Source organism: Oryzias latipes, chromosome 16 (assembly GCF_002234675.1).
Source record: "Oryzias latipes chromosome 16, ASM223467v1".
Lineage (NCBI taxonomy): Eukaryota > Metazoa > Chordata > Actinopteri > Beloniformes > Adrianichthyidae > Oryzias > Oryzias latipes.
Genome location: NC_019874.2, coordinates 25,699,903 through 25,725,345, shown reverse-complemented (window position 1 = coordinate 25,725,345; position 25,443 = coordinate 25,699,903). Strand labels below are relative to the sequence as shown.

Genomic DNA, 25,443 nt, shown 5'->3' with positions numbered 1-25,443 from the left:
ATTTAAAAATGGCCATCTGCTCACACACATAAAACACACATTAAAATTGGGCACATCTAAAAACCTCATCCAGCTTTGTATGTTTGCCCTTTAAATCAGTTTTCATTACTTTATAACTAGCTATTGAGTTACCATAGCTCTGACTTTCACTTCAGCTTCCCCTAGTCTGTAGACACTGAAACTTAGTATGATTGTTTGTTGTTGGCAAGCTTTTTAGTGAGTTTTTGCATTGGAAAAACCACTGAATCTCCCCAGAATGGAGGCAAAAGCAGGTAAATGCATGTCATTGTTAAGCTGATTTTCTGTTGAGCTTTGCAAAACAAACAAAAAAGTTCATTTTTTAAAGTTTCAAGTGTTTCATAAAGTCAATGATTTGAACAAATGAGGTTCAGGCTCAGTATGTCAGCTGCTTCTGTCTCCAATAAATTTCAGAATCTTGACATCTGTTGCTGGTTTCGCCTCAGTTTGTGGATCTGGATAATGGAATTAAAAACTGACACTGATCTCTAAATGTAAAGCCTCTCCTTAACAGACGCTAAAATAAATGCTGAAACAAACAACTTCAAAATGTTTTAGATAATCTTTTAAGCTTGCAGATTATATGTTTTACATGTATTTGTACATTTTCTGAACACAATCCTTTTTGGATAAATAGACCAAACATTTCCATGGTGTTCTCTTGGCTCCAACAACAAATTCTCTAATAACAAAAGCTGGTATAAGGAGCACAGTTTGTGGGATTTCAGTGGAAAGGAAGACTTTAATGGCAGTGTCCCTGTTCAGAGTCCTGCTTAAATGGCCACTTGCAGACAGAAATTGAAGAAGTGAAGTCTCTGGTCTTCAGCTCAAATAGTGGCTGCATAGAAACTCTGATGACAGACAAAGAGCTCAGTTGAAGTCAGTAAATGTTCCTCCAAGAGCGGATGTACAGCTGGATGGGGAGGAGAGGGTTCCTGTTCTGCAGACTCTTGTGGAAAACGTCAAAATCCGCCTTTCGCACTCGCTGAAGATAGTCTTCCAACCCCACCTGCAGTACAGGAGACGACTTCTGTCAGATTCTTGAAAATTCTATTTAACAGCAACATTGAAATATTAAAAAATAGAGGCTTTTCTTATGAGTCAGGACCAGGTTTTCTTCATGCTATGCAAGTTAAAATTAAAACTCCAGTTTATAGAAGAAAAGGTCTTCAGTCACAACTTAAAATTGAACAAAAATCCATGAAAGCCTTTGAAGTTCAGAGACTAAACACCCTCATTAATTTTTAGACTCTATATTACAAATATTGTATTGAAGGTTTTTGAAAGAACAAACCTTTGACGAGTGAATGAGATTATAAAATCTGGATTACAGTTACAACAGATGCTTCTTAAAGACCCGCTCCAATGAATATCGTGATTGAAACATGTTCTTGTGGAATTTGTCTGATGACACACAGAAAAATATCAGAAATTGATTCTGTGGTCCACTTGGTTTATGGTAAAATACACATTTTAGTTTGAAGAAAAAATAGGTCTGGATTAACATGGGTTAAAGAAAATTCTGGTTAAAAAAGCTCTTTAGCAGTGACACAGGTCTGCTCCATTCTGATGGATCACTTACAGACAAAAAGATCCATGTAGGTCTTTGTTTTGCTCGTTTGAGCTGGTATCTGACTCGAAACTGTACGGCTGGATAGCTCCAATCTGGCTTGCCATTTTCGTTTCACTTGTAATTTTATGCTGGGGTTGGGAGGGGGTGCAAGCTAGCAGGAGAGTATGTGAACAAAGGGATGATGGGAAAGGAAGGAAGGCTTGGGCTTCCAGCATGCCAACAGTCCCCGCCCACAACTCTGAGGTAGATTTCTGCCCTGCAGAAACTATGCTCTTGAAAACTACAGGTTATTTGGTTTTGCCTAAAAAACTGCATAATTATAATTAAAAAGACATCTGGGAACTCTTTTAAATAGATCAAAAGATGATCAGTGGGACTTCAAAGTAAATGCACTTTAACTAGAGAAGACAAAGCCTAAGAAGATTAAAGAAAGATTTTATGGACGGGTTGCATCAGCAAAACAGCACAGGAGGAAAGAGGATGAAATCTAAGGCAAGAAAAGGAAAAAGGTGTCTGATGTATTTCTATTACAATATCTGAAAGCTGTTCGGTGGTGCAGCATTAATACTGATGGTGGATATTATGTCTAAAAACCAGAATAGGTGCAGTGGGTGCTGCCACAAATATAACTAAGACTGATCCTCTCTGATACCATGCGTGAGATTGTGCAGGGCGAAAATGAAGCATGAAGTGTGACGGGCAAGTTTACCGGAGTTTACTCTACTCGCCTCATTATTTCAAAAACAGCTATTGGGCGAGACAAAGCAACGTTTAAAGGTGTTCTGGCTCCATCCACTTGTCAATCAAAGACACAGGTCCCTAAAATTTTGAGGTCTAGTAAAATCATAATGACTGATTTAAAAAAAACAGCAGGCAAACACAAATGACATAAATGCAAAAAAGTTTTTTGTTTTTTGTATTATGAACATTGAAAATGTTAAATTCAACTTCTTAAGATGGGAGTGGATTCTGACAACTGTTTCCTGCGGCGTGTTTTGAAGAACTGCTGTGATTTAGAAATCCCAGAAGAGGAGAATTAGTCATTTGATAACTTTTGCATCATTGGCAAATGTTTTATATTGCAGTTTTTCTCAGCCATTTTTATCAGGTTACCGACAGACTTTTCATGCAGATTGATATGCAGATTTTAAACATTGAAATTTGAAGGAGCATTTTTTTTAAACCACACCAGAAGTACTTCTTCCCTTTTGCTGTGGGTGGTTATGACGCAGTTCCAGTAAAAATGAGAGCAATAAACCACACAAATATGACGTAATGGGACACTTCAGCTCAGGATGTCATCTCCTAGACCACAGGGGTTTAGATGCACCACCTGTATATAAGAATTGACTAAATATGTCATGTCACCCATTGCTTTGAATAAGCCTTGCAGAAGCCCGTTTTTGGAGCCGTAGGTCAGTCATTTTAGCAGGGCGGAGTGAAACAATCAGTTTTTGAACTACGGTTGTTGTAGAAATGAGGATTTTATCTCTTAATGCAAAGTTCCTGTTGGAGTTTTCTTCTCCTCCGTAGCCCAAATGCATGCTTTGTACTGGGAATTGTATTTAAAAATTCTTGTGTGAAATCTGTAACATATAATCACATATTTAATAAAATATTGTTAATATTAAAAAAAGGTAAATTAATAAATTTGTTGCTTGCTTTGATTCTTTTAGTTTTGCACACTGACATGGAAATGGTTGTGAATTGTTGCTTTTATAAATGAAATTCACTTAAATAAAATGATGGTTTATGAAAATTTTCCTCCGGGAGAGTTTTGTGAATATAACGTTTATCTACATAAAAAAACAACCAATGTGCAAAACCCTTAAAAAAATTTCCTCGTTTCTTAATATTTTTCATTAATTAACTTAGCCACTACCTATTGAATTCTATAACTCTGTGTTCATTATGATTTCATGTTCATTATACAAGTACCGGTTTGAAGCCCATTGAGACAACTATTGTTGTACTATTGGTCGATATAAATAAAATTGAATTGAATGTGTCGACTTCTATCTTTTTCTATGCACAGAAATAAACACTTGTTTGGAATTTGACTCCTTTTTATGCACATTTATTTTTTTATATTCATACTTTTTATCATTTAATATATATTGCATCATTGCACAGTGGTTACCTTTTGTTTTGCACACTGATGTATTGTAGTTTCCTTGTACCTTACAGACTTGAGCTGCTCTAAATTTGCTACAATTCCCAATTTTAATGACAATTTAAAAAAAAGACATTTAGGTCTGATCAGTTGTATATTTAAAAATAGGGATTACACTATTGATATTAGGAGCTACTGTCATAAATGTTTAAGGTATTTATTAATAATTCACAAGATATAAAGATTTATGGAAAATAAGCCAACAAGCTTCAGAGAAGGTTTTCTGTAACCCAGTTTCCTTTTTCCGTCCATTTTTACCCACCTGGATGGAGCACCGTATAGGAACATGATATTGACTTTCTTGTGTTGCCCACGGGCTTTTCTGATGATTTGACTGTTTCTCTCATTTTATGCTGAAATAATTGGAAGTATGACAAATTTGGGTGTTATATGTTTTTAGGTTTTCTGCCCATGGGAAAATGAAGAAATATAAACTTAAAAGGAATTTTGCAAAAATTTGGTTGCCAACATAAGGTGCTTGTTTTTTTTTAACATGAAATGACGATTTATCGTATTTCGGGCAGATACTCGAAGCAGTGTTTTCAGGTAAATACCCCAGGGCGGTTCAGTTAATTAACTCACCTGCTCAGCGTCCTATTTAAGCCAGGTGCGCAGTTGTTCATTCTTTCTTACCTTCAGCGCTCATTCTTCGCCGGTCTCCGAGGCCGCGGGTCTCCGTCTCTTTCGGCGTCTTGCTGTGTTCCCCCGTCCTTCGGATGGATGATCCCCATCTTTCTGATGTGGGGTTTTCGTTTCGCCGCGTCTGCTCTCCTTAATTTCTCCTCCGATCCGCGGGCGGCTGACGGCGCACAGCGCGTTCGTTTCGCCGCAGTCGCGTGCATCTGCAAGGGGTGTGCTTTCCGCGATGTTCTGGATGTCCGTGCCCCCCGATCAGGAGTAGTCCGGGTCTTCTCGTCTGCCGTGGTCACCCCAATTATCCACAGTGAGCGTCATGCGGTACTTTTCCCGTGTAGTTTTCTATGGCTGCGTCTCACTTCCTGTTTACTTCGGTGACGTCACGCCCCTAGGGACCCTGGGAATTGTGGTTTTGACTCCGGGTCCTTCATGATGCGCTTCTGATTCCTTTTCTGCTGCGTAGTTCTGTGTCGTCCGGTTGTTTTTTTCAGGGGTTGTGGGGTCCTTTCTGTGGTTGTGAAGGCTGGCAGTCCTCGTTTGGACAGGTTTCTCATGCTGGCTGAATTTATCGTGGCTTTTAGCATTTGTTTTCTGTTGCTGTTTTGTTCTTTGGGAGCTGTGTGTAAATCTTATCTTTAATTTGATGCTGGCTTTATTATTATGGCGTTTCTTCTGTTTGTTTTCTTCGTTGTTGTAGCTGCAGGTTAGTTAGAATGTGAATCAGTGTCTCTTGGACCCGTCTCTGCTCTGTGGACATTTTTCCCTATGATTGGTCTCTCTTATGCAGCGTCTATGGCTCATTTTATTCACTCAGCGATCCTCGTTCATTGCCCCCGCTTATTCTGCATCTGGTTCTGCTTCGCCTGTTTTTCCCCGCTCTGTGTACCCCAGTGGGTCCTGCCCTGTCCTCAGGGACTTGCGTCGGCCGCATTAGTGAGTGTGTCGGTCTCGTCGCGGCCTTGTTTTCTCGGCTGGACAGTTAATTTGTTATTCTCTCTCTAGTTTGGTTGGAGGTTTGTGGGGGCTATGTGTTGGATTCTTCCGGGGCATCGTTTTCAAAGCCGCCACTGAGGGTGGCCCCTAGGAAGTGTTCAGGTTGACGTGACTTGATCTGGACCTGTTAACGCCTCGCAGTTAATCTTCTGGGCATCAGTGGCCTGGTTCCCCATGCGCCTTCAGGATTAGTATACATTTTCTTCAGCTCCCCATGCTGTCTCCACGATTTTCCTCCGAACGCGATATAAGGCTGAGGATGACTGTCACTGATGGTCTCACTGTTCTGCCTCTATGCCTCTCAGTGGCGTCTCTTGGCCTTCAGTTGGCGCTCGAGGTGTTTGCCGGTTTACCTTTCCGTTGTCGTGGCAGTCCTCATAAAATCGACTTTATCGCCCTGTACTGGATATTTGTAGGCGATGGGTGCCCTTCATTTTGCATGTTATTGATGATTTCTTGGTGGCCAACTTTCCTCTGTATCCCTGGTCTTTTGAATCTCTGTGAAAAAACTTTATTTTCAAAATTGGGTTTCCACGTTGTCTATAATGTACGGTCCTCCACCCGTCCGGATTTCTTTTTCTTCTATAGATTTGGGTGGTTCATTGATGCTTGTCTCTCCCCATTATGTCATCTCTAGCTTTTGTGCAGCATGTCGTTTATTCAAATTTTGGTTGGATATGATTCGTCAATGATTGGGCCACCTGACATTTGCTGTAGCTTTGGTCCTATGGTCATCCGTTCATCTTGTGTTCTTGTTCTGGGTTGTTCGATCCTGGGCCACGTGTTCCTGTTCTGGATTTTCGTGTTTTGTTTGATCTTTCCCTCTCTATGCCTGGAGTGGTTTTGTGATACCTGTTGTGTCTTCAGGCTCCCTCCACTTGTTCTCCTGAGTCTGCGCCTTCTGGTTTGGGGGAAAAGGATTTAAGAAGAGTGGTTTGTGTTTGTCCGGCCGCCAGAATCTACGGCTCTGATGGTTCTTAAGGGGTCGTCCGGTTATTTCATCCTTGGAGATTATATTAAGGCTGTTTCAATATTAAATGATAGTATTGTGTCATCGGTTGACTTGGTTAATGTTTAAATAACACCTTGAGCAACTTCTACCCTGACTGTAGGAAATATATATCACTTGCGCTCTCAAGCTTAGTTCAAGAGTTAAATCTTGTGTCCACAAGTCAGTCTTCTATCTGCTTTTTTTTAAGCAGATGACACTCTGCTAGATGCATCCCCATTTAGAGGCTTGTTATACTCCGCCTCTAAATGCTTAAGGTTCAGTCTAGCAAAAAATACTATCAAAACCTATGATCCCTCATGGCTCTCAAGTTCTCTTTTGCAGTATCCAGTCGCCCTTGGCTAATTAAAAAATTTGAGAACCACTTATATCAAATACAAGGCATCAAATCCAGCCGAGCTGTAATCCTTTGCCACGTGGGATGTTGACCTTCCTCATCTACAAATCTCCTTGGCTACTCTTCCCATCTACTACTCCTCGATGGCCTCCTGAAGGTGCGTCCCTCTGAAACTGTCAGAGGTTACTTTTCTCATCATTGGAATATATAAAAAATTGGTGTTAAGATTTCGTGCAGGTCATATATTTCACTATCATTTCACTGTTGGAATTTGTAATTATGGTGGTTTCTAGGGTGCGATAAATCCACAATGGGTCTTTACCTTTACTATCTACTAAATTTCACTTTCTCAGATTTGTTTTTTAAAAGCACTGTTATTTAATTTATCTCAATCATTTTGAAACTGATCAGTTTCTGGGTTATTTATATATTCTTGTCAAGACTAATACTGCTTTGTTTTTATCTATGCATCGCATCCTGAGCCTGCGAACACCTACGCCCCGATCAGCTTCTCCGTTTCCAGGAAATGATGTCACCCATGCATTCCTTGATCTGGTGCTGCAACGATGACTGCTCGACGTACCTATTGCTGCACTGAAAGTGACGGGGCGTTGGACCTCCTCTGCATTCCAATGACACTTCTGACTGAATTAATTAATCAATGTCAACCGCAGAATGAATGTAAATTCTTCGATTATAGATGTTAAAAGAAAATTATAGCCAGGTGGAAGCCTCAAAATTTAGGTTGCTCTAAGTTGTATCATAGTCTGCGAGGAGCTCGAATCTGGTTCTTAAGCTCATTTGTTTGTAGTATGCCAAAGAAGCATAGTAATTATGGGCGTTGAACTCGTTCTTAATATTGGGATGGAACCTCATTATATGGATGTTCCTTGAGCGCTTATAATTGGTATGCCAAATGGAGAAAATTATGGCTATTAAGCTCGTTCGTGGTACTGTCGTTGGGAGCTTCGAAATAATGGATGTTACTTAAGCGCGTGTATATATAGTTGCCAAAATGGAAGAGTTTATGGCCATCAAACTTGTTCTTGGTTTAATAGAAGTTCCAATAATGGCTGTTAAGCATGTCATACGCCATCGGAAGCTTTGGATTGGATGTTAAGTTAGTGTATCATACGGGTTGTTTGGCGGTTTAAATTATAGTTCTGCACAGCGTTTTGCGGAAGTGAGCTTACGTTCTAAGATCACGTATAAGTAATTTTATGTTGGCTCCCCTTTTATTTCTTTCCCTCTCTCTTTCAGATAGTATGTTCCTCTAGTGGTTTCCACGAACGGGAGCGACCCTACGGTCAATGGTGCCGGGTCACACATAGCAGATCCACTAGATAGCATGTCCCCTTCGTGGCGCTGTACTCGAACGGGGCGGCCCAACGGTCAATGGTGCCGGGTCACACATAGCAGATCCACTAGATAGCATGTCCCCTTCGTGGCGCTGTACTCGAACGGGGGCGGCCCAACGGTCAATGGTGCCGGGTCACACATAGCAAATCCACTAGATAGCATGTTCCCTTCGTGGCGCTGTACTCGAACGGGGGCGGCCCAACAGTCAATGGTGCCGGGTCACACATAGTAGATCCACTAGTTAGCATGTTCCCTTCGTGGCGCTGTACTCGAACGGGGGCGGCCCAAACGGTCAATGGTGCCGGGTCACACATAGCAGATCCACTAGATAGCATGTTCCCTTCGTGGCGCTGTACTCGAACGGGGGCGGCCCAAACGGTCAATGGTGCCGGGTCACACATAGCAGATCCACTAGATAGCATGTTCCCTTCGTGGCGCTGTACTCGAACGGGGGCGGCCCAAACGGTCAATGGTGCCGGGTCACACATAGCAGTCATACTGGGAAATGAAATGAAAATGGAATGCTGCCGAAAACACACCCCATTTTATTACACACTGATTATACATTCACATTTTCTCTTCTTCTGGATGATTTTAGTGTTGGGGGTTTTGTTACCCGAAAGTTTTATGGAAATTTTATGGAATTTTATGGAAGTTTTATGGAATTGAACGGAGCCTTATGCCAAACGAAAATATGTGAATGCCAACTTAAAGAATGTGGAAAAATGTCAAATAAATATTTCTTACTGCAAGAGTTGTCTGACTGAAATGACGATTTATCGTATTTCGGGCAGATACTCGAAGCAGTGTTTTCAGGTAAATACCCCAGGGCGGTTCAGTTAATTAACTCACCTGCTCAGCGTCCTATTTAAGCCAGGTGCGCAGTTGTTCATTCTTTCTTACCTTCAGCGCTCATTCTTCGCCCCACCCTCCTCCCCGGCTTCCACCTGTGGGCTCCGTAAAGGGGGGTTTTGTTACCCGAAAGTTTTATGGAAATTTTATGGAATTTTATGGAAGTTTTATGGAATTGAACGGAGCCTTATGCCAAACGAAAATATGTGAATGCCAACTTAAAGAATGTGGAAAAATGTCAAATAAATATTTCTTACTGCAAGAGTTGTCTGACTGAAATCTCAGTAATATACACAAATCAAATTTGAAAGTCGTACATGTAGTCTGTTTGAACAGTCTGAGCACTCACTGAGGAGTAAATGCGCTTATTTTGTGCGTTAAAAGAAAGGAAACACAGAGACGAGTCCCTGTGCTTCACGACCTCCAGGCCCTTTTTCGCTCTGTTCTGCACGCTTTTTTACATTTTCAGCACAGCAAGAAAGAGAGGGCGAGAAAGTGTCTGCTGTCTCATGTGGGCCAGCCTTTGACAAACACACACAAACAAACACACACTAATGCCCACACATGATCACAAAAAGCCTTTTCTACTGCATGGCGAAGGGCCACTGCAGCGTGAAAATACCTAATTTCATATTCAGGAGAGCGGGGTGCTTCTCGCTCCGTGCAGACAGCAGGAGCACTATGGTGCTCCTCCGATCTGTGGTGGAGTTTCAGCAGGTCAGAGCAGATGTATGATTATGCACCACAAACATCAATTTTATTTGGCAGCCAGTTTGATTTGGAGAGTTTTAGGCGAATTCCGCCCGTCTCAAATTGTGCTTAGCTTAATTTCCTTGGACCAGAATCTCTGGCAAATGTGAGAAAAGATGTGATAGATTGGAATCAATCTATCACAATGTAAACCCAGGAGAGTTTTACCCCAAATTCCACCTGGGACAGAGTAAATGCTGTGTTAACATAAAAAATGTTAAGAATGTAACAAGTAACGGGCTGCTCGTCATGGTTTTCCTCATAAAAAGCTGAATTTATCTGGAATCAAAATCCCTTCTTCAGTATTTTTTTCTGAATATTACATTTAACTCCATACCGTTTATTTATGAGTTCACTACCTTTTTACATATAAAGAAAAAACCTAAAGAAAAAAACAGAAGGTTTTTTATTAATTATGATTGCAGTCACAGAACGGATCCACAGAGTACATGAAAAGGATTTTGATGTACTCTGAAAACTAAGAGAAAAGGGACATTGGAGACGTTGTGGGAAGTGAATTTGTGGGTCCAAAAAAGTAATTCAAAACAAAAAAGCAAAACAAAACTGTGTCCTTAATCTTACACATGCATGATCCACATTCCAAAAACTGTTATCACTTGAATGACCTTTTGTAGATAATAGTGAGGAAATTGAATTAGTAATGTGAAAAATACAAAAATGACTAATTATTCTGTGTTACTCTCCATTTTAAAACACCGATTCAATGACTTTATTTAATTAGGAAACAAATATGAATTTAGTGAAATGTATTCTAAACCTAATAGAATATCATATCAATAAAAGACTAATTGAAAAATCTAATTTACTAGCCTTTCGGAACTAGATTTAGTGTTTTTAGACAAAAAAAAATCAAACATCAAAATACTAAAAAGCAAAGTAAAACAGAATTTAAATGAACTGACAGCTTCATTGCCATCTTTATCATAAAAGTCTTTCACTGGCATGAAGATGTAGGCTCAGCTTCTCTCCATCCAAAATGCTGATTGTGTAGGAGTTCAAAGCCACATAGAAAAAAAAAGAGGCAAGGTCTTCAGATGACTTACTGTATGAAGGAAGGCGGGGAAGGCAGCCGCTGGAACGTTGTGGCTAAAAGACCGTGCCTTTCAAGAAGAAAAAAGACAAACGGGAATTACAAGTAGGACAAAGAAATTCCTCCACGGTTTATTTTTAACAAGCAGCCACAGCTTTCAGCTTGACTTTAGACAGATTTTTTTCACCCGCACAGAAATGGCAGTATAACAATATCTTTAGGATTGTTTTATTTTAAAAGAGAATGTACATTTATTTCCCTTGTATTTGACAACCGAATGGTGGACTGTTTTATTTAAATATATATGCTTTTAAAAATTGTCTTGTTTGTGTCAAGTAGGTCTTTGACCTATTTCTATTGTGTATTTTGTCTAATTTTTTTCTTGTCTTGGTAAAAAAACAAGTGCTTGTCTTTACCTCCCATTTAACCATAAATTACGCTCAGCCACCTTTGTAGGTACACCTTGCTAATGCGGGGTTGGACCCCCTTTTGCCTTCAGAACTGCCTTAACCTTGGTGGCATTGATTCAGCAAGGTACAGGAAACATTCCTCAGAGAGTTTGGTCCATATTGACAGGACAGCATCACGCCGTTGTTGCAGATTTGACGACTGCACATCCATGATGCCAATCTCCTGTTTCACCACATCCCAAAGGTGTTCTATTGGGTTGAGATCCGGTGACTGTGGAGGTCATTTAAGTCCTGTGAACTCATTGGACTGTTCAAGAAACCAGTCTGAGATGATTCCAGCTTTATGACATGGTGCCTTATCCTGCTGGAAGTAGCCATCAGAAGATGGTACAATGTGGTCATAAAGGGATGGTCATGGTCAGCAACAATACTCAGGTAGGTGTGGCATTGGAATCATGCTCAATTGGTACTAAGGGACCCAAAGTGTGCCGAGAAAAAAAAAAACCCACACCATTACACCACCACCACCAGCCTGAACCGTTGATACAAGGCAGGATGGATCCAGGCTTTCTTGTTGACACCAAATTCCGATCCTACCATCTGAATGTAGAAGCAGAAATCCGCACTCATCAGATGAGACAATCTGTTACTGTCCAATTTTGGTGAGTCTGTGTGTATTGTAGCTTCAGTTTCCTGTTCTTAGCCGACAGGAGAGGCAACTGGTGTGTTCTTCTGCTGCTGCTGTAGCCCATCTGCCTCAAGGTTGGACGTGTTGTGTGTTAAGAGACGCTCTTCTGCAGACCTCGGTTCTAACCAGTGGTTATTTGAGTTCCTGTTATCTTTTATCAGCTGGAACCAGTCCGCCATTCTCCTCTGATCACTGAATACTCTCTTTTTCTGACCATACCATGTAAAGCCAAGAGATGGTTGTCGGTGAAAATCCCAGCAGTTTCTAAAATGCTTAAACCAGCCCGTCTGGGAGCGAACAACCACGCTACGTTTAAGGTAACTTCAATCACTTTTCTTCCCCATTCTAATGCTCGGTTTTAACTGCAGCCGATCGTCTTTACCATGTCTGCATGAATAAATGCATTGAGTTGCTGCCATGTGATTAGCTGATCAGAAATCTGCATAACGAACAGTCGGACAGGTGTGCCTAGTAAAGTGGCCAGTGAGTGTAGGTCAATATAGATGTTTCTCATTGTTCATGATTCCAAACCACGTTTCATTACTTTTTCTATGAAATATCTTCAAATACATGCACATGACCCACAGATCCAATGTTTTTCTCCTGAAGCCACTGTGCAAAAAAAGGACCAAAACATACAGAAAAGGTGAAATTATACCAACTTATGTCCAACTGTGAAGAAAAAAATGCAGATCAAAGGACAGAAAATTAAGACAGGTTTGTACATCATCTGTAGTGGACGGTTATGTCTTTGTTAGGTAACCATATTTGCCAAACTTGTGCAAATGTGCAACGTCTGAGTTGGTTCAGAGGTTGGAGGTTTTGGTGATGGGAGGGTGGAGGAGCCATTTCAGTTTCCTGACACCCTGGTGGATGAGGCTGCTGTAGTGGACACTTAGGCTGCAGCACCTTCTCCAAAAGGCAGCAGGCTGAAGAGGCTGTGTGATGGATGGCGGCAGTCGCTCACAATAAAGATGATGGCTTTCTGGGTGAGGTGGGTGTTATAGAAAACCTGGAGGCAACAGCGATCTTTTCAGCTCTCTGCACTTTGGGCTGAAGAGCATCTCTGCACTGTCTGCTCCTCAGGTTCAGCTGGATTTTGTTGATCCCAGCTTCTCCTGGTCTACTGGCAGCCTGTTCTTGTGCTGATATCTCTGCTTTGGTGCTGTCCTTTATTCTAATGGTGTCCAGGTACTGCTAGTACTTTTTTTTTTTTTACCATGAAGAAACCAAGAACAATTTTTTCTCTCAAGGGTAATTTTGGTCATTTTTTTTTTGTTGGTTTGTTCCTTCTGGATTGCAGCAATTAACAGCAGCCAAAAATAAATTAACAAAAAAAGAAGGAAACAGCAAAACAAATTTGACCCCATGGGTCCACGGTTAATATCACCAATTTCCTGTTGTTGCAAATGGTGGACACATTTACTCAGTGCTTCATTTCCCCCTGGACAGATGACACAACAAACTCATTTTAGAGTTATATTATATATGTCCTCTATCATGCGAAATGTTTCAAGAACATGTTAAAAACGTCAAAAACACCCATTTCTTTAGAGTGGATCTTTAGGACATCCTGAAAATAGAATGTATTTATGACATACGAGGGATGCTATCATACGGTGGCCCTTTGCAGCACTCTAGTCGTTGGTGAGGTGCGAGTGCGAGCCCTTTTTACAGACTGTGCGCAAATGCTGCAGACAAAAACTACACTCTGTCTTATTTGCTACTTTTAACACTCAGACTCCATGCAAAGAGCGCACAGTTATCACTTTAACAGGCTCCCTGCACAGTCTGCAGGACTTGGGGGATCTGCACCTTACCTACTATACCCTTAATATATGCCCTTGCGTGTTCAGTGTTCACTACGACCTGCCAGCCGCAATGTTAATGTAGGAAAAAAAAAAATTGTTTTTTTACTTTACGGGCTCGCCAGTTGGTCTATGACCTTGTTATTTTGTGCTGGCCGCCTGCATACTCCATACAGGTTTGCCGGTTTTTTTTTGCCCATATCCAGATGTGACTAAGGCTTAAAATACAAAATTGGGCCTTTTTTACTTTGGAGTAAAAGGGAACTAACCTGCTTATGTAACAAACCTTCTAGTTATGGCTTAATGAACTGACTCGGCTTTGTTTTTTCTTTTTTTTTAAACCAACCTTTGAATAGACATTACACAGTTTTTATGTTGAAACAATCTGGAAAATATCTCCAGTAAAAGATAAAAGAATCACTAAACTGTTATTTTAACTTTTTTTTTCCTTCATTATCTGGGACTCTTAACAGCCTAAAGCACACAACTCAAACTTCTAATGTTTGTATTGTAAATCAACATCATTATGCTCCTTCAATATTTGTGCATTGTGTGCGGATAAACACAGATTTCAGCTTTTAGGAAGACTCTTGACACTAATCAGAGGCAAAAAAAAAAAATGTAAACACTTATTAATGTTGGAGCAGCTGCTTAATTAAAAAGCTTCCTCAAGTACAAAAAAACAATTAGGCTATACAAATGGAGAATGACAATTCCCCAAACCAATTATCAGTAAACTCTTAAGAGTTACATTAGCAGTTCAGTGATAAAAGGATAAGACATTGCCAGTACCTTTTTATTTACTGGCAACATGGCAAATGCAAACTGCAAATGACAATACGTCAAAGCTGCAACCATCATAGACGCTCATTTCTACTTGAAAAACAGAAAACCTTTTAGTTCTGACAGTTAAGTAGTTTAAGAGGTGTTCAAGAGTGCTGTTAACCAAAACTGCTGCAGATGTCGGCTTCACTAGCAGAGCAAAATCATGAGCACAGCCTTAAAAAAAAAAAGTCTATGCAGCAACTTTCTGTATCTGCAAAAACAGCAAAACATTTGTTTCCTATTTATGCCGTTACATTTTAAAGTAAATTCCACTTAAGTATCAGATTTATACTGACGTGGAATGCCATAAATGATTGACATCGATCAATGCATGTACCGTTTTTTTTTTTTTAAGTTTAATAAAAATGGTTTTAAAACATCTTAAGAAACACTCAATCTGATGACGAAAAATTCTAAAAAGTATCAACCAACTTCCACACAAAATGTGGATTTTCATTTGATTTTTAGCCTTGAAAATTTTAAGCAGCATTTTAAGATATTGTTTGGTCAAAATAAAGATAACTCTTTAAAATCAATTCAAAGCAACGAGAACCCTGGTGGGAATAGTAAAAGTCAAGATAATCTGTTATTGTGAAACATAAAAATACCTTTTTAAAAATTATAACTGAGGACATTTCATGTATTTTCTGTAAATAAATTTATAGCTGCAACAATTTGACAATATTCAAATGTGGATTTAAAGTTTTTTGTCATGAAGGATTAAAAAAAATACATCATTATTAAAAGAGAAAAATGCTGTCACTTTTAATGGAGAAAATGAATCGTATATGAAAAACTGACGTGACAATTTCTTTCCTCTGATGAAATAATTCGAAAACGGAGATTCGCTCCAAGTCCATCGGGGATAAAAAGTCTTGATGAATAAAAAAATAAAGGTTTCTTTTTGATTTGGGGAAATGTAAAAAAGCCCCCACCCCAAAAGAGGATTTTGGTATTATTGTCAAAGGAAACCTCTTCTGTGCACTCTGCTGGTGGCGTTAGCAGTTAGTTCTGCTCTGTGTTTTCCAAAATAATTTCTTTGGCAGGTCCTCACCTAATGTGGCGTCTTCAAAGGAGGGCACAGGGGATTCATTATGCACCTCTTGTTTCTTTGTACATCTGCTACCCAGTGGCCATCATGTGTGAAAGCAGGGTTGCGACTAATGTCCTCAAAGGCTCGTCTTTGAACCGCCTGCTTGCTTCGGACAAAAGCATCAAGCGAATAGGTTATAAAATACATGGAAATGTCCACAGCCAGTGTGTGGAAACCAGAGAATTCTATATCAAAGCAGCTCACTAAAGAGAGCATGCAGCTTCCCCATCATGTGTTCAAGTCCCGTAAAGCACTGATTATTCTATTTTTTAAAACCCACATTCTTCCTTTTGTAGCTGAAATACGTACATGTTGCAGATGTGCATGAGCCTGACTGGCGATATCGTACACAACATCTCGCACGTTCTGCTCCCGGCTGCCACGAATGAAGTCCTCCTGCGAAGCTCCGTGCTGGAGAAACGCAAAAGAGAAACAAAAGAACAACAAGTCACGCGTTTCTGCATAACACACACTTTAACCTCTGGAAGGATCTTAGCAGCTCAGCTGCTGCAAACTTAACTTCAGCTTGCGCTGGGGTTAAAACATTCTTATTTGCGAAAGAAAGAAAGTTTAGAAGTCCAAAGCTGGTTCCTGGTGATTTAGCAGAACAGTCTCAAGTCTGCTTCGGTTATTTTTTTATAAAAAAGACTTTTGGCACACATTTTTGTTTAATTTTTCTGCTAAGCTGCAAATCTTGACAATCCCCCCCCCTCGAACATTTATTTATTAGGAAAGGGACATTGCATTTTAATGAACATTAAAAAAAACAGCAGATTTGCTAGATTTTTAGCCATAGGCTTGTTTCTATCCAAAGTCCCACGACAGATGAACGTTATTGAAAAAAATAAAACTGATTCTACAGACCCATTCAGATGAAAATTGTGTTTTTAACATGTAACTGTGGCATTTTTCTGATAATGGAGCACATGCATTAAGAAAATTAGGTGTAAAACTAATTAAATCACTCTGAATCAGGAGCAGATGAAAAAATGCTGTTTGAAAAAGAGCTTTTTTATTTTATGTTTTTTTACATACGACTCCCTGCTCCGTACCGCTCAGCAACGGGGAGGAGGGGGGCGGGGGTCGGGTCCGGCGCCAACAGTCCAGCCCACAACTCAGAGTCGAATTTCTATTTAACACCTGCCGCTCTGCAGCAATTATGTCCAAAATGGCATATTCATAGTTAAGAACCCACAGGGAACGCATTTTAAAGAGCTCAAAGGATGATCAGAGTGGGTCTTTGAAGGGTAGAAACTACACAGATAAAAAAAAAAAGTATAAATAGTATAAAACTAAACCCAATTTATTTTCGAATCAGTGTCTGTTTTGTAATAGAAAAAGACTCATTTGTTGCCTTCTGGTTCATTATCTATGCCGCTGTGTAAAAAAGAAGGAATCCAGTAAACCGGATGTAACCAACTGTTCTTGCTACATCTCCTTACACGGCTTCATGACATGTTATGAAAGCAGACTTCATCAAGTGTTGCTGTTCCTCCTTGAAGAAATAAGTATCAGTAGGTGTTGCAGCTTTTTGCAAAAGCGACTATTTCTGTTAGTTAGTTAGTGTGAAGCAGTCACATATTGATTCTTGGCAAAGCGAGAATTCAGTGGTTTTCTTTTGGGGGGGAGAAATGTGCTCCAACATCTAAAAGATTTATAGAACATTTTTGAACTAATCTGAACTTCAAATGCTCAGCAGCATTTTATTTTATCTTATTTTTCTAATCTATTTAAGAGGAAAACCAATCTTCTTGATAGAGAAAAGTAAGCAATTTTTGGTTTTAATCATCTGCAGTGCAGTGAGAAAAGAAGCACCATAGTGACCTCAATGAACTTAAATGTTAACAGGGAGGGGAAGGGGGGCGGTTGATGCGGCTGATGCTCTGTGCCAACAGTCACGCCGACAACTCAGAAGAAAGTTTCTAATGAACTACCAACGCTCTGCAGAAACTGTCCTAGGAAAAAGAACTGTTTTTTAATACCTTGGCTATAAGCATAAACTTGATTAAAAGGCCTCATGACTGCTGTGAAGCACGGAGGAGACAGGATGATGATTTGGGCTTGTTTTCCAGCAAAAGAACCTTTAAATCAACTATAAACTTCTCTTCTTTTGTTATGTTTTAGGAGGTTTCTATCTGAAAGGTAAAGCTTTTTCAAACCAGATTACTTTGCAATCAGAAGTGCGCTAGCAAATCTACAACAAAAAGGGGGGGAAAAAATGAACAAATGAATGATCAAACAACAACAGAGAAGTCAGTCTGCTGTTAACTAGTGAGAAAAACTATAGTTTAAACCAAAATTAAAGGGACCTTTGGAAATCTTAAAGAAAAAAAGAACTTTTCTTCTGTTATTTTAAGCAATTGCCTTTGAAGGTTTGCAGCATAAAGTAATAACAGCTCCTGTGATGTCTTGTTCTTGTTCTGTTGCTGGTTCACACTCCACATAAAATGAAGACGTCTTTTATACAAAAAAGAAAAAGCTTTTACATTTTTCCCCCAATAATAATAATTAAAAGTAGAACATTTCTGTGGTTTGAAACTAAGAAAACAACAGGAACAATTGGGGTCAGACTCATTTCTGTACCACATAGAAAAATGTCGCAGAGAACGACTTGTGCCAAATAACAATTAAAACCCTCATTGTATTACAATGAATAATTTAAACGCTTTTGCTTTTTGCAAAAGAAACTGAAATACATCTGAACTGGAAACATTTCCAAGTTTGCTTTTTCATTTTAGACAATAAACAACAAAAAGGGTGAAAAGAAACCCCACAAATCTAACTAGTGAGCATGTAGGCAAATCGATCCACCTTCTGGTCTGGTCTGGTCTGGTGTATTGCAAATGCTACATGTAGGTAAACCTGAGGAGGTGAAAGCTGAGGGATTAGCACCGACCCTCACGTCCCTCTTAGCCAAACAGCATCAAAAATGCAACAAGCTACTCCCAGAGAGAAGACTTCAAGTCGGATAGAGGAGAAACGAGCCGAACTCAACAAGAACACGTCCATCTGTTCACAAACATTTCCCTTACAATGATTTTTTGAAAAGAAAAAAAAAAACTGTTGACTTCACAGGTTGACTGGGCTGGTTATTCAGTGGGAATTTCAACAGATTCTGAGCTTTTTTATTAAAGCAAAAGTCCAGCTGGATTTTGACACAAAGATGTCAAGAAAACTCTGTCTCTGTCATGTAAAAAATCCTAAATATTACCACACATCTATAAAATTTCTCTTTTTTATCTGCATTTGTGTCTGTTTCTGGCAAACAGTTAACCATATGAAGACACAAAAGTTTGACTTTAGGCAGAAAATTTATTGAAGATTATTTGAACAAAAATGGAAAACATTTCAAATGGCTGGTGGAGCTTTAGTTATTTTTGATAAACAAAGAAAAAAACTGTATCACTATATTTAAATATGCCTCAGAGATAGAATTGGTTTGCTTTAGATTTTTTATTATTATTTTTGATCAAATGTAAAAAAATATAGTTTAAGAACAGGAAATAATACATATTCTATTGGATAAAACTGTTTTCAGGGCTCACACACACACAGATAAATTAAATTAAATTATTTTTAACATTTCTTTAAAAAAAAATCAATCATAACAAAAAATGAAAACACAAAAAAAAAACCTGACAGAGCCAAAGTTATATGGTTTATAAATCAGTCTTTTTTTAATCTTCCATTCAGTCTCTGATTCAATTTCTTTTCATTTCTTTTGCTTTCAATCTAAGTTCAGCACCAAAGGGCCTAAATAGATAAAGAACAAGTTAAAACTTGTGATCTATTGCATCCTTTTTTTAGGGAAACTGAGCATTTTGAAGTCCAGTTTTTCTGTGGTTCTATAACGAATAAACGCCAACAACCTTTGAGCGATATCTGTATGTAGAGCTGATGTGCTAGATTAGATGATGCATTTATCATGCATGTGAAACAAAAAAAAAGCTAATTTCTTTATATGTCTGCAGTAATATCAACCTTAAATGCAGGATTTAGTTTTGTTTTTGAGGAGATTTGAAGGTACTTCACTGAAGAGGAGCTTTAATAACAAACATGCAGCTTAATCTCAGTTTCATAGTGCTTACGGCTAGTTATGATCATCAGAAATAAACCAGCTATTAATTTACGGATACGTTTTCAAAAACCTTTAAGAATAAAAATGAAATCCCAATTAGTGGAATCCATTAATTAGTCACAACTATTCAGGAGCAGAACATTAAGAAAATCAGCAATTGTAAATGATCCATCCATTCTGCTGCAGCGGCGGCACATGTGAACATCTGATGGCGAGCTTCGGGAGAGTCTGCCTTCATTTATGCTTAAGCTGAGCAGTAAAGGGAGCAGTTTTTTGGGCCGTGACGCCTCACAGATCCAACTAGTGCTTGAGTTTACGTTAAGAAGCGAGCTTTCGTGTGCTTTCTGAAACAGTGACTCCTCGTATCTCATCGAGCCACAACACAGAGCCATCTGCTCAGGTCACAAATAAAAACTCAATGGACAAAATATAATGACAACCTGTTAGTCAGAGCCCTACTGAGTGCTGAAAAAGAAAAATTCATTCAATCTTTAGCCTTAAGAAGCTTTCAAGTATGAGACTTTTTTTAGATATCGTGTTGTTGTTGCTGCTGCAATACACAGCACACTTATGACAGGATCGGAAAAAACACAATCACAGCAGGAGAACCCACTAACATTTCCAAAGGCAGCAGTTACATAATCCCACAGCTCAGAAATGACTTGGAGGATGGAGAACGTATCAGCACTCGCCAATTCTGCTGGGGGGTGAAATGTTTGAATGAGCATAGAATGGTGTTTGAAGAAAAAATGGTTAACACTACGAAATTAAATAAAAAGCTATAAGAACCATGCCAGGTGAAGCTTTATTCTTGTCTGTTCCTATATATAAATACATACACACAACCGGATGTTACAGTATATTCCACCCCCATATTGTTTGTGTTTTGTTATTGGATTCCTCATCGTGCATGATCTGTTCTTTTTTTCTCTTTCTCCTACATAAATAACTTGAGTTAATCCGCAAAGGAAATCCTTTCATTTGTCAGAATTGTACATTTGAAAGATCTTCAACACAACAAGTTGAATGGGAGACTGGCTGGTATTTCGGTGCGCCTCTAGCACCCTCTTGTGGCGGTCAAGGGAAGAGCAAGTCCACACAGGATCTTTATTCCACTCAGCAAACCAAATATAAACTGTACATATATTTATATATAAATATATAAGAATGATACAGAGGATTCAAATTATGCAAGTAAATGTTTATAGCATTGAATTTTTGTTCAAACATAATTATTTTCCACAGAGTTGCTGGTTTGTGATGAATTTAGAATTTCATAAAGACTTGACATTATGGATATTCAAGATGTTTCAATAGAATAAAAAAAAACTTATAAAAAATAAACATTATTGTTTTAAATAAACAAACATGTACTATAAAGAAATTTTATTAGTAAGCCGACTTTTTTCAATCACTTTTCGGTCATTACAGAAAACCTAATAATTTAATATCTAATTTAACATTTTTTAACATCCTTATAATTTTAAGTCAATAAAATGTGCAAATATTTACTGTAAAATGTGCAAGTCTGTATTTAGTTTTTAAAGTAAAAATATTGTGGAAGCACTTAATTCGTCTTTTTTTTGCTGAAGCAGAACTACATCTGGACTAACTGGCATAAAGATTCCCACATAAGAAAATCAATATTAATTTTTCAATTTTGTTTAGTTTTTTGCCAGTATTAAAGAGGTAAAATGTTACAAACAAAATTATGTGAATAGACAGACACTGTCTTTTGCAGTTAAAAGAAAATATTAATTTCCCTTGAAATATTTTCTAAATATTTGATGCTTGAAAAGTAATAAAAACAAATGTTAAACAGTTGAACTTTAATTGAAAGGAAAAAATAACCAGATTCTTGTCTTTAAATTTGTTTTTACATATATTATCTTTAGTTTAGGCAAGAACTAGCAGCATAGGCCAGTCTCATATTGAGCAGGAAGGAAAATAAAGTGTGCATTTACATTTGACTATTGTTTTTATGCAATTTTATAAAATAAAAGCCATTGAATGTGACATTGCAGCCAAAAACACCCACATTGTTTACACCATGCTTTTGAAAAAAACATGAGTCTTTTTACCTCAGGTTGCAAAAATAAATGTTTTGTCAGCTCATGGTCAGCCTTGGCTGATATCTTCTAACTTTTTTAGTGCAAAATGAAGATTTTTCCTTATAAAATTGTTCAGAAGTTGGTGTAAAATTCTGGCTCACCAGCATGCAGATGTCCATGGGCAGGTAGACTTTCCGTCGGCTGCTGTGGTAGGGGATCGCTCTCAAACACGTTACAATTCCCTGAGCTTTACCGATGTGACTCGCAGCGTGGTCTGCGTGGACATCCCTAACACCTGCAACAGGAAACGGACACAAGGGAAACTAAATTTGCTTTCCTTCTACCTGTTTTCAAATCAAAAGGAACAATCTCTTAATGTTTCCTAATTAGGTCAAAAGAGCAGAATAAAAATGTTCTGATGAGCTAAGAGCTTCTAGGACAGCAATTAGTCTGACCTTTTGCTCACACACAGTAAAATTTCAATAATATGTGGGGAAAAGAAACAGGAAGTGAGTTTCCGACACAGAAGACGATGCAAAAGATGCTATGGTGGCCTCTGAAGTGAACAGCTAAAAAGGATGAATACGCAAAAAGGCCATTTATGAGGCTTCCTGTGATTAGAACCAAACAGCTTCAGCGGACAATATGCTCTGAAGTTTAAAAAGCCAAAACACATACCAGTAATTTGAGTTTCTTTCATTTTAAATTATTATACAAGTATTAATAATTTTGTTTCACCTTTTTATGCAACTTAACATGCATCAGTCAAAACTGTTTTGTCTTTACCTAAACACTCCAACAGCAGGTATATCAAGGACGAATGCGTCTTCTCTGCATAAGTCTCCAGCTCCTGAAGGGTCCTGTAAGCTCTGTCATCCAGATCCTTTTCCTGGGAAAATGGGAAATATTTCAACATCATCATGTTTAAGGAATATATTACCACATGTCTAATGTAAATACTGAAATCCTACGATTAGGATGCAAAATTGAAGGAGAATGAAATGCTTTATTCCATCTATAGTCCTGACAAATGGCTTAAAAAACAAACTAAGGAAAACGTGTGAAAATATCTTCAAAGTCCATTTATCTTCATACGTGTCACATGACAGAAGCAAAACAGTTTAGGAGTTCTGAATGAGATGGTCTCACTCTCTCTGTAACGATCCTCAGCAGCCATCGTTTTGTCAGGTTGTGTTTCTTCACCGCCTGCAAAGAAATGTTTTAAATCCATCTTGACGAATGTGCCACATCCCAGGAAGTTGTACTTTATTATTCTAGAAAAAAAGTAAACTGAACTATTGGTGCATAAATTACAACAGGTTTAAGCAATTCATGGTTGAAATCTTCAGAAATTGTCCAAAAATTGACAGAAATCCTGCTTACCTTCCACAGTTCAGTGCCGACTGGTTGGTTTGGAGGCTCATCGCGATAAATGTCGTCTAAAGCCGTCTTCCAAAACTGCATTCGCATCAAACCGATGGTCTTCTGTGAAACCGAGTCCTTCACCTTGGGCAGGAATGAAGAAGAGTCTAATTTTAGACACACACACACGCTGAGAAAAGGCTTTGGATCACATGTCCAGCACTATTTTTCAAACGTTGTGTTCACTTGACATGTGCGCAGCAGGTGTGGGAGGAGCGGGTGTCACAGCAGTAAAATAACATGACAACAGCAGGAGCGGGAAATAATCTGGCCGATGGAAGACCTGCCTGAGCCAGCTCAACATTGAAGGCCTTCAGAGTCAGACAGGAGCGCCACACCTCCTTCGGGAGGAGAAGGGAGCACAGGAAGCCTTCATAATCTCTGGACCTGAAGAGGAGGCAAAAGGAAGGGGGAGTTATAATCAACTCAAAATGAGCTAAAGCTCTGTTTAAAATTGTGAAAAGCCTAAAAAAACACACACAACTAAATATATATAGTATTTATACTAAATGATTTACAAACACATTTTAAGCATGGAGCTATCCAGTTGCCAACATTATTTTAAAAAATTGAGCCACTAAACTCTCTTTTTAATTGTTATCTATTGTTGAGGGTCACTTTTTTTAGAAGCAGTGTTAATAACACAGAACTCAAGCTTGGATTGTTGTTACACTTGATTAAAACCAATAAAACCCTTCCTCAGACAAACCATGTCAATGTATTCCTTTAATTTAAAACTGGTATCTTTTTTTCTCCTAGATTTTTAGTAAAATAATGTCACGTTTGTGTTTGCATGTGTTGTCTCAGAATAAGCGTGTGGTAAACCTAAAGGCAGCGCTGCAGGTCAAACCCACCTGACCAGATCCACGCAGTACTTTTCACTGTGATCGGAGCCCACGGTCCCATTGCTCACAGCTCTCACGCTTTGTATTTCAGTTGCTCGTTGGGTACAAACATTTTTAGGTGCTATTTTTCTACAAAAAATGTACACGTGTGATATACTGATGTTTAGTAATCCATGTTTAGCTTTAACACCGGCTGCCATGTTCCCCTTCTGCTAATGTTGCATTTGGAGACCGTCGGATTTATTAACTTCAGTTTTTTTTTTACAACCTTTATTGAATTTAACAATTCAATACACAACAATTCAGAACAGCAACAAGAAAGGAACAAACCAGGGGGTTATTATTGCATTTTACACAAAGACATTGAAGCTGACGCACAGATCGAATGTTTTAATTGCTTTCTTGTTGTCAGAGTTTCTTATTGTGTTTATGTATTGTTTGAACTCATTCACAAAGATAGAAAAATGAGGGGTATGATTTGTAACTTTGGATTTATGAATGTGCCACTTGCATGAAAACAATAAAAGGATAATGATGTATATTTGTTCTTTTTTATGAGATGGACGGTGGGTGAGGCCAAACATAACATGTTCTAAGTACAGGCGAAAGTCTGGGTCAATGTGGGCAGAAATGAAATTACAAACTTTAGACCAGAGAGTAGTGGAAAAGGGGCATGACCAAAATAAATGTACAGCGTCGTCATGGTGTTCTTGACCAAAAGAGCAGGTTACATCAATATCTTCTTTGAACCTTTGCAGATATAGTTTGGATGGGTAGAATTTATGGATTAGTTTGAATGAGATTTCTTTCACTTTATTGGTTAAAAAGTATTTTGCTAGTAGATTCCAGATCATTTTCCATTCTAATTGGTAAACTGAATTATTCCAATAAGAGGCTACATAGGGAATGGACACAACATCCTACTGGAAGAGTGAGCGTACACGGCGATTTGTGTTTGTTACGGCTCGTAACCGAAAAACCCAAACGCAGGAAGGACTCGAAACCAACTGTAGTGTAGTCAAAAGATTTACTCGAAAACTCGAGGAAACAATCATCAGAGACACTGAACAAACAGGACGCTGCGACACTGAAAACAACAAGGACAGAAACTTAAATACCAAACACATAATCAGGAAACTGAAAACAGCTGAGAGGACAGGTGAACACACAGAGGGAGGAGGAGGAGGGTGCAGCTGCCAGCTGATCCATGACAGTGTTACGTGAAAGTGTAAAACAAATTTGGTCTATTTTTATTTTAGTTGGGTCAATTGGCAGTAAAGTTGGACTCTGCAATGATTAACTTTTGAATAACGTAGTTATGTCTATGTCTATGTAATGTCTTTGTTATTCCATATGTAGTATCTGTGTGGAGAAAAATTGTGTTTGTAAATGAGTGACCAGGAAAGTAACATTTGTTTATGGAAGTAGGAAAGTTTTGTTGGGATCTTTTGCACATTATAGTTACAAAATAA

At 38.7% G+C, this 25,443-nt stretch overlaps 1 protein-coding gene across 3 annotated transcripts; it reads right to left on the bottom strand.

Annotated features, from left to right (window-relative positions):
* Positions 1-565: 565 nt before the first annotated feature.
* Positions 566-24,216, bottom strand: ndufaf6 (NADH:ubiquinone oxidoreductase complex assembly factor 6). Of its 3 annotated transcripts, XR_910303.2 has the most exons (10): positions 23,981-24,216; positions 23,414-23,513; positions 23,088-23,210; positions 22,854-22,910; positions 22,491-22,593; positions 21,866-21,999; positions 15,885-15,986; positions 15,537-15,677; positions 10,765-10,821; positions 925-1,027 (listed from the first exon to the last, which is right to left on the bottom strand). XR_910303.2 is itself a non-coding variant. In XM_004078326.2 (9 exons), the coding sequence occupies exons 1-9, from the start codon at positions 24,169-24,171 to the stop codon at positions 899-901; spliced, it is 996 nt and encodes a 331-aa protein (XP_004078374.1). In that variant the 5' UTR covers positions 24,172-24,216; the 3' UTR covers positions 566-898. The 3 variants fall into 3 exon arrangements, 2 of the variants coding, with proteins under 2 accessions (XP_004078374.1, XP_011484011.1); XM_004078326.2 differs by lacking the exon at positions 15,537-15,677 and having other exon boundaries at positions 566-1,027; XM_011485709.3 differs by lacking the exons at positions 925-1,027; positions 10,765-10,821 and having other exon boundaries at positions 15,543-15,681.
* Between the last annotated feature and the right edge of the window lie 1,227 nt (positions 24,217-25,443).

Coding starts and splice junctions, on each gene's coding strand:
- ndufaf6 (XM_004078326.2), bottom strand. CDS start 24,171: ATGGCAGCCGGTGTTAAAGCTAAACATGGATTACTAAACATCAGTATA. Junction 22,000..22,490: donor CCTGCTGTTGGAGTGTTTAG/GTAAAGACAAAA, acceptor TTCCTGTTGCAG/GTGTTAGGGATGTCCACGCA. Junction 10,822..15,884: donor CTCATGCACATCTGCAACAT/GTACGTATTTCA, acceptor TCTTCTTGAAAG/GCACGGTCTTTTAGCCACAA.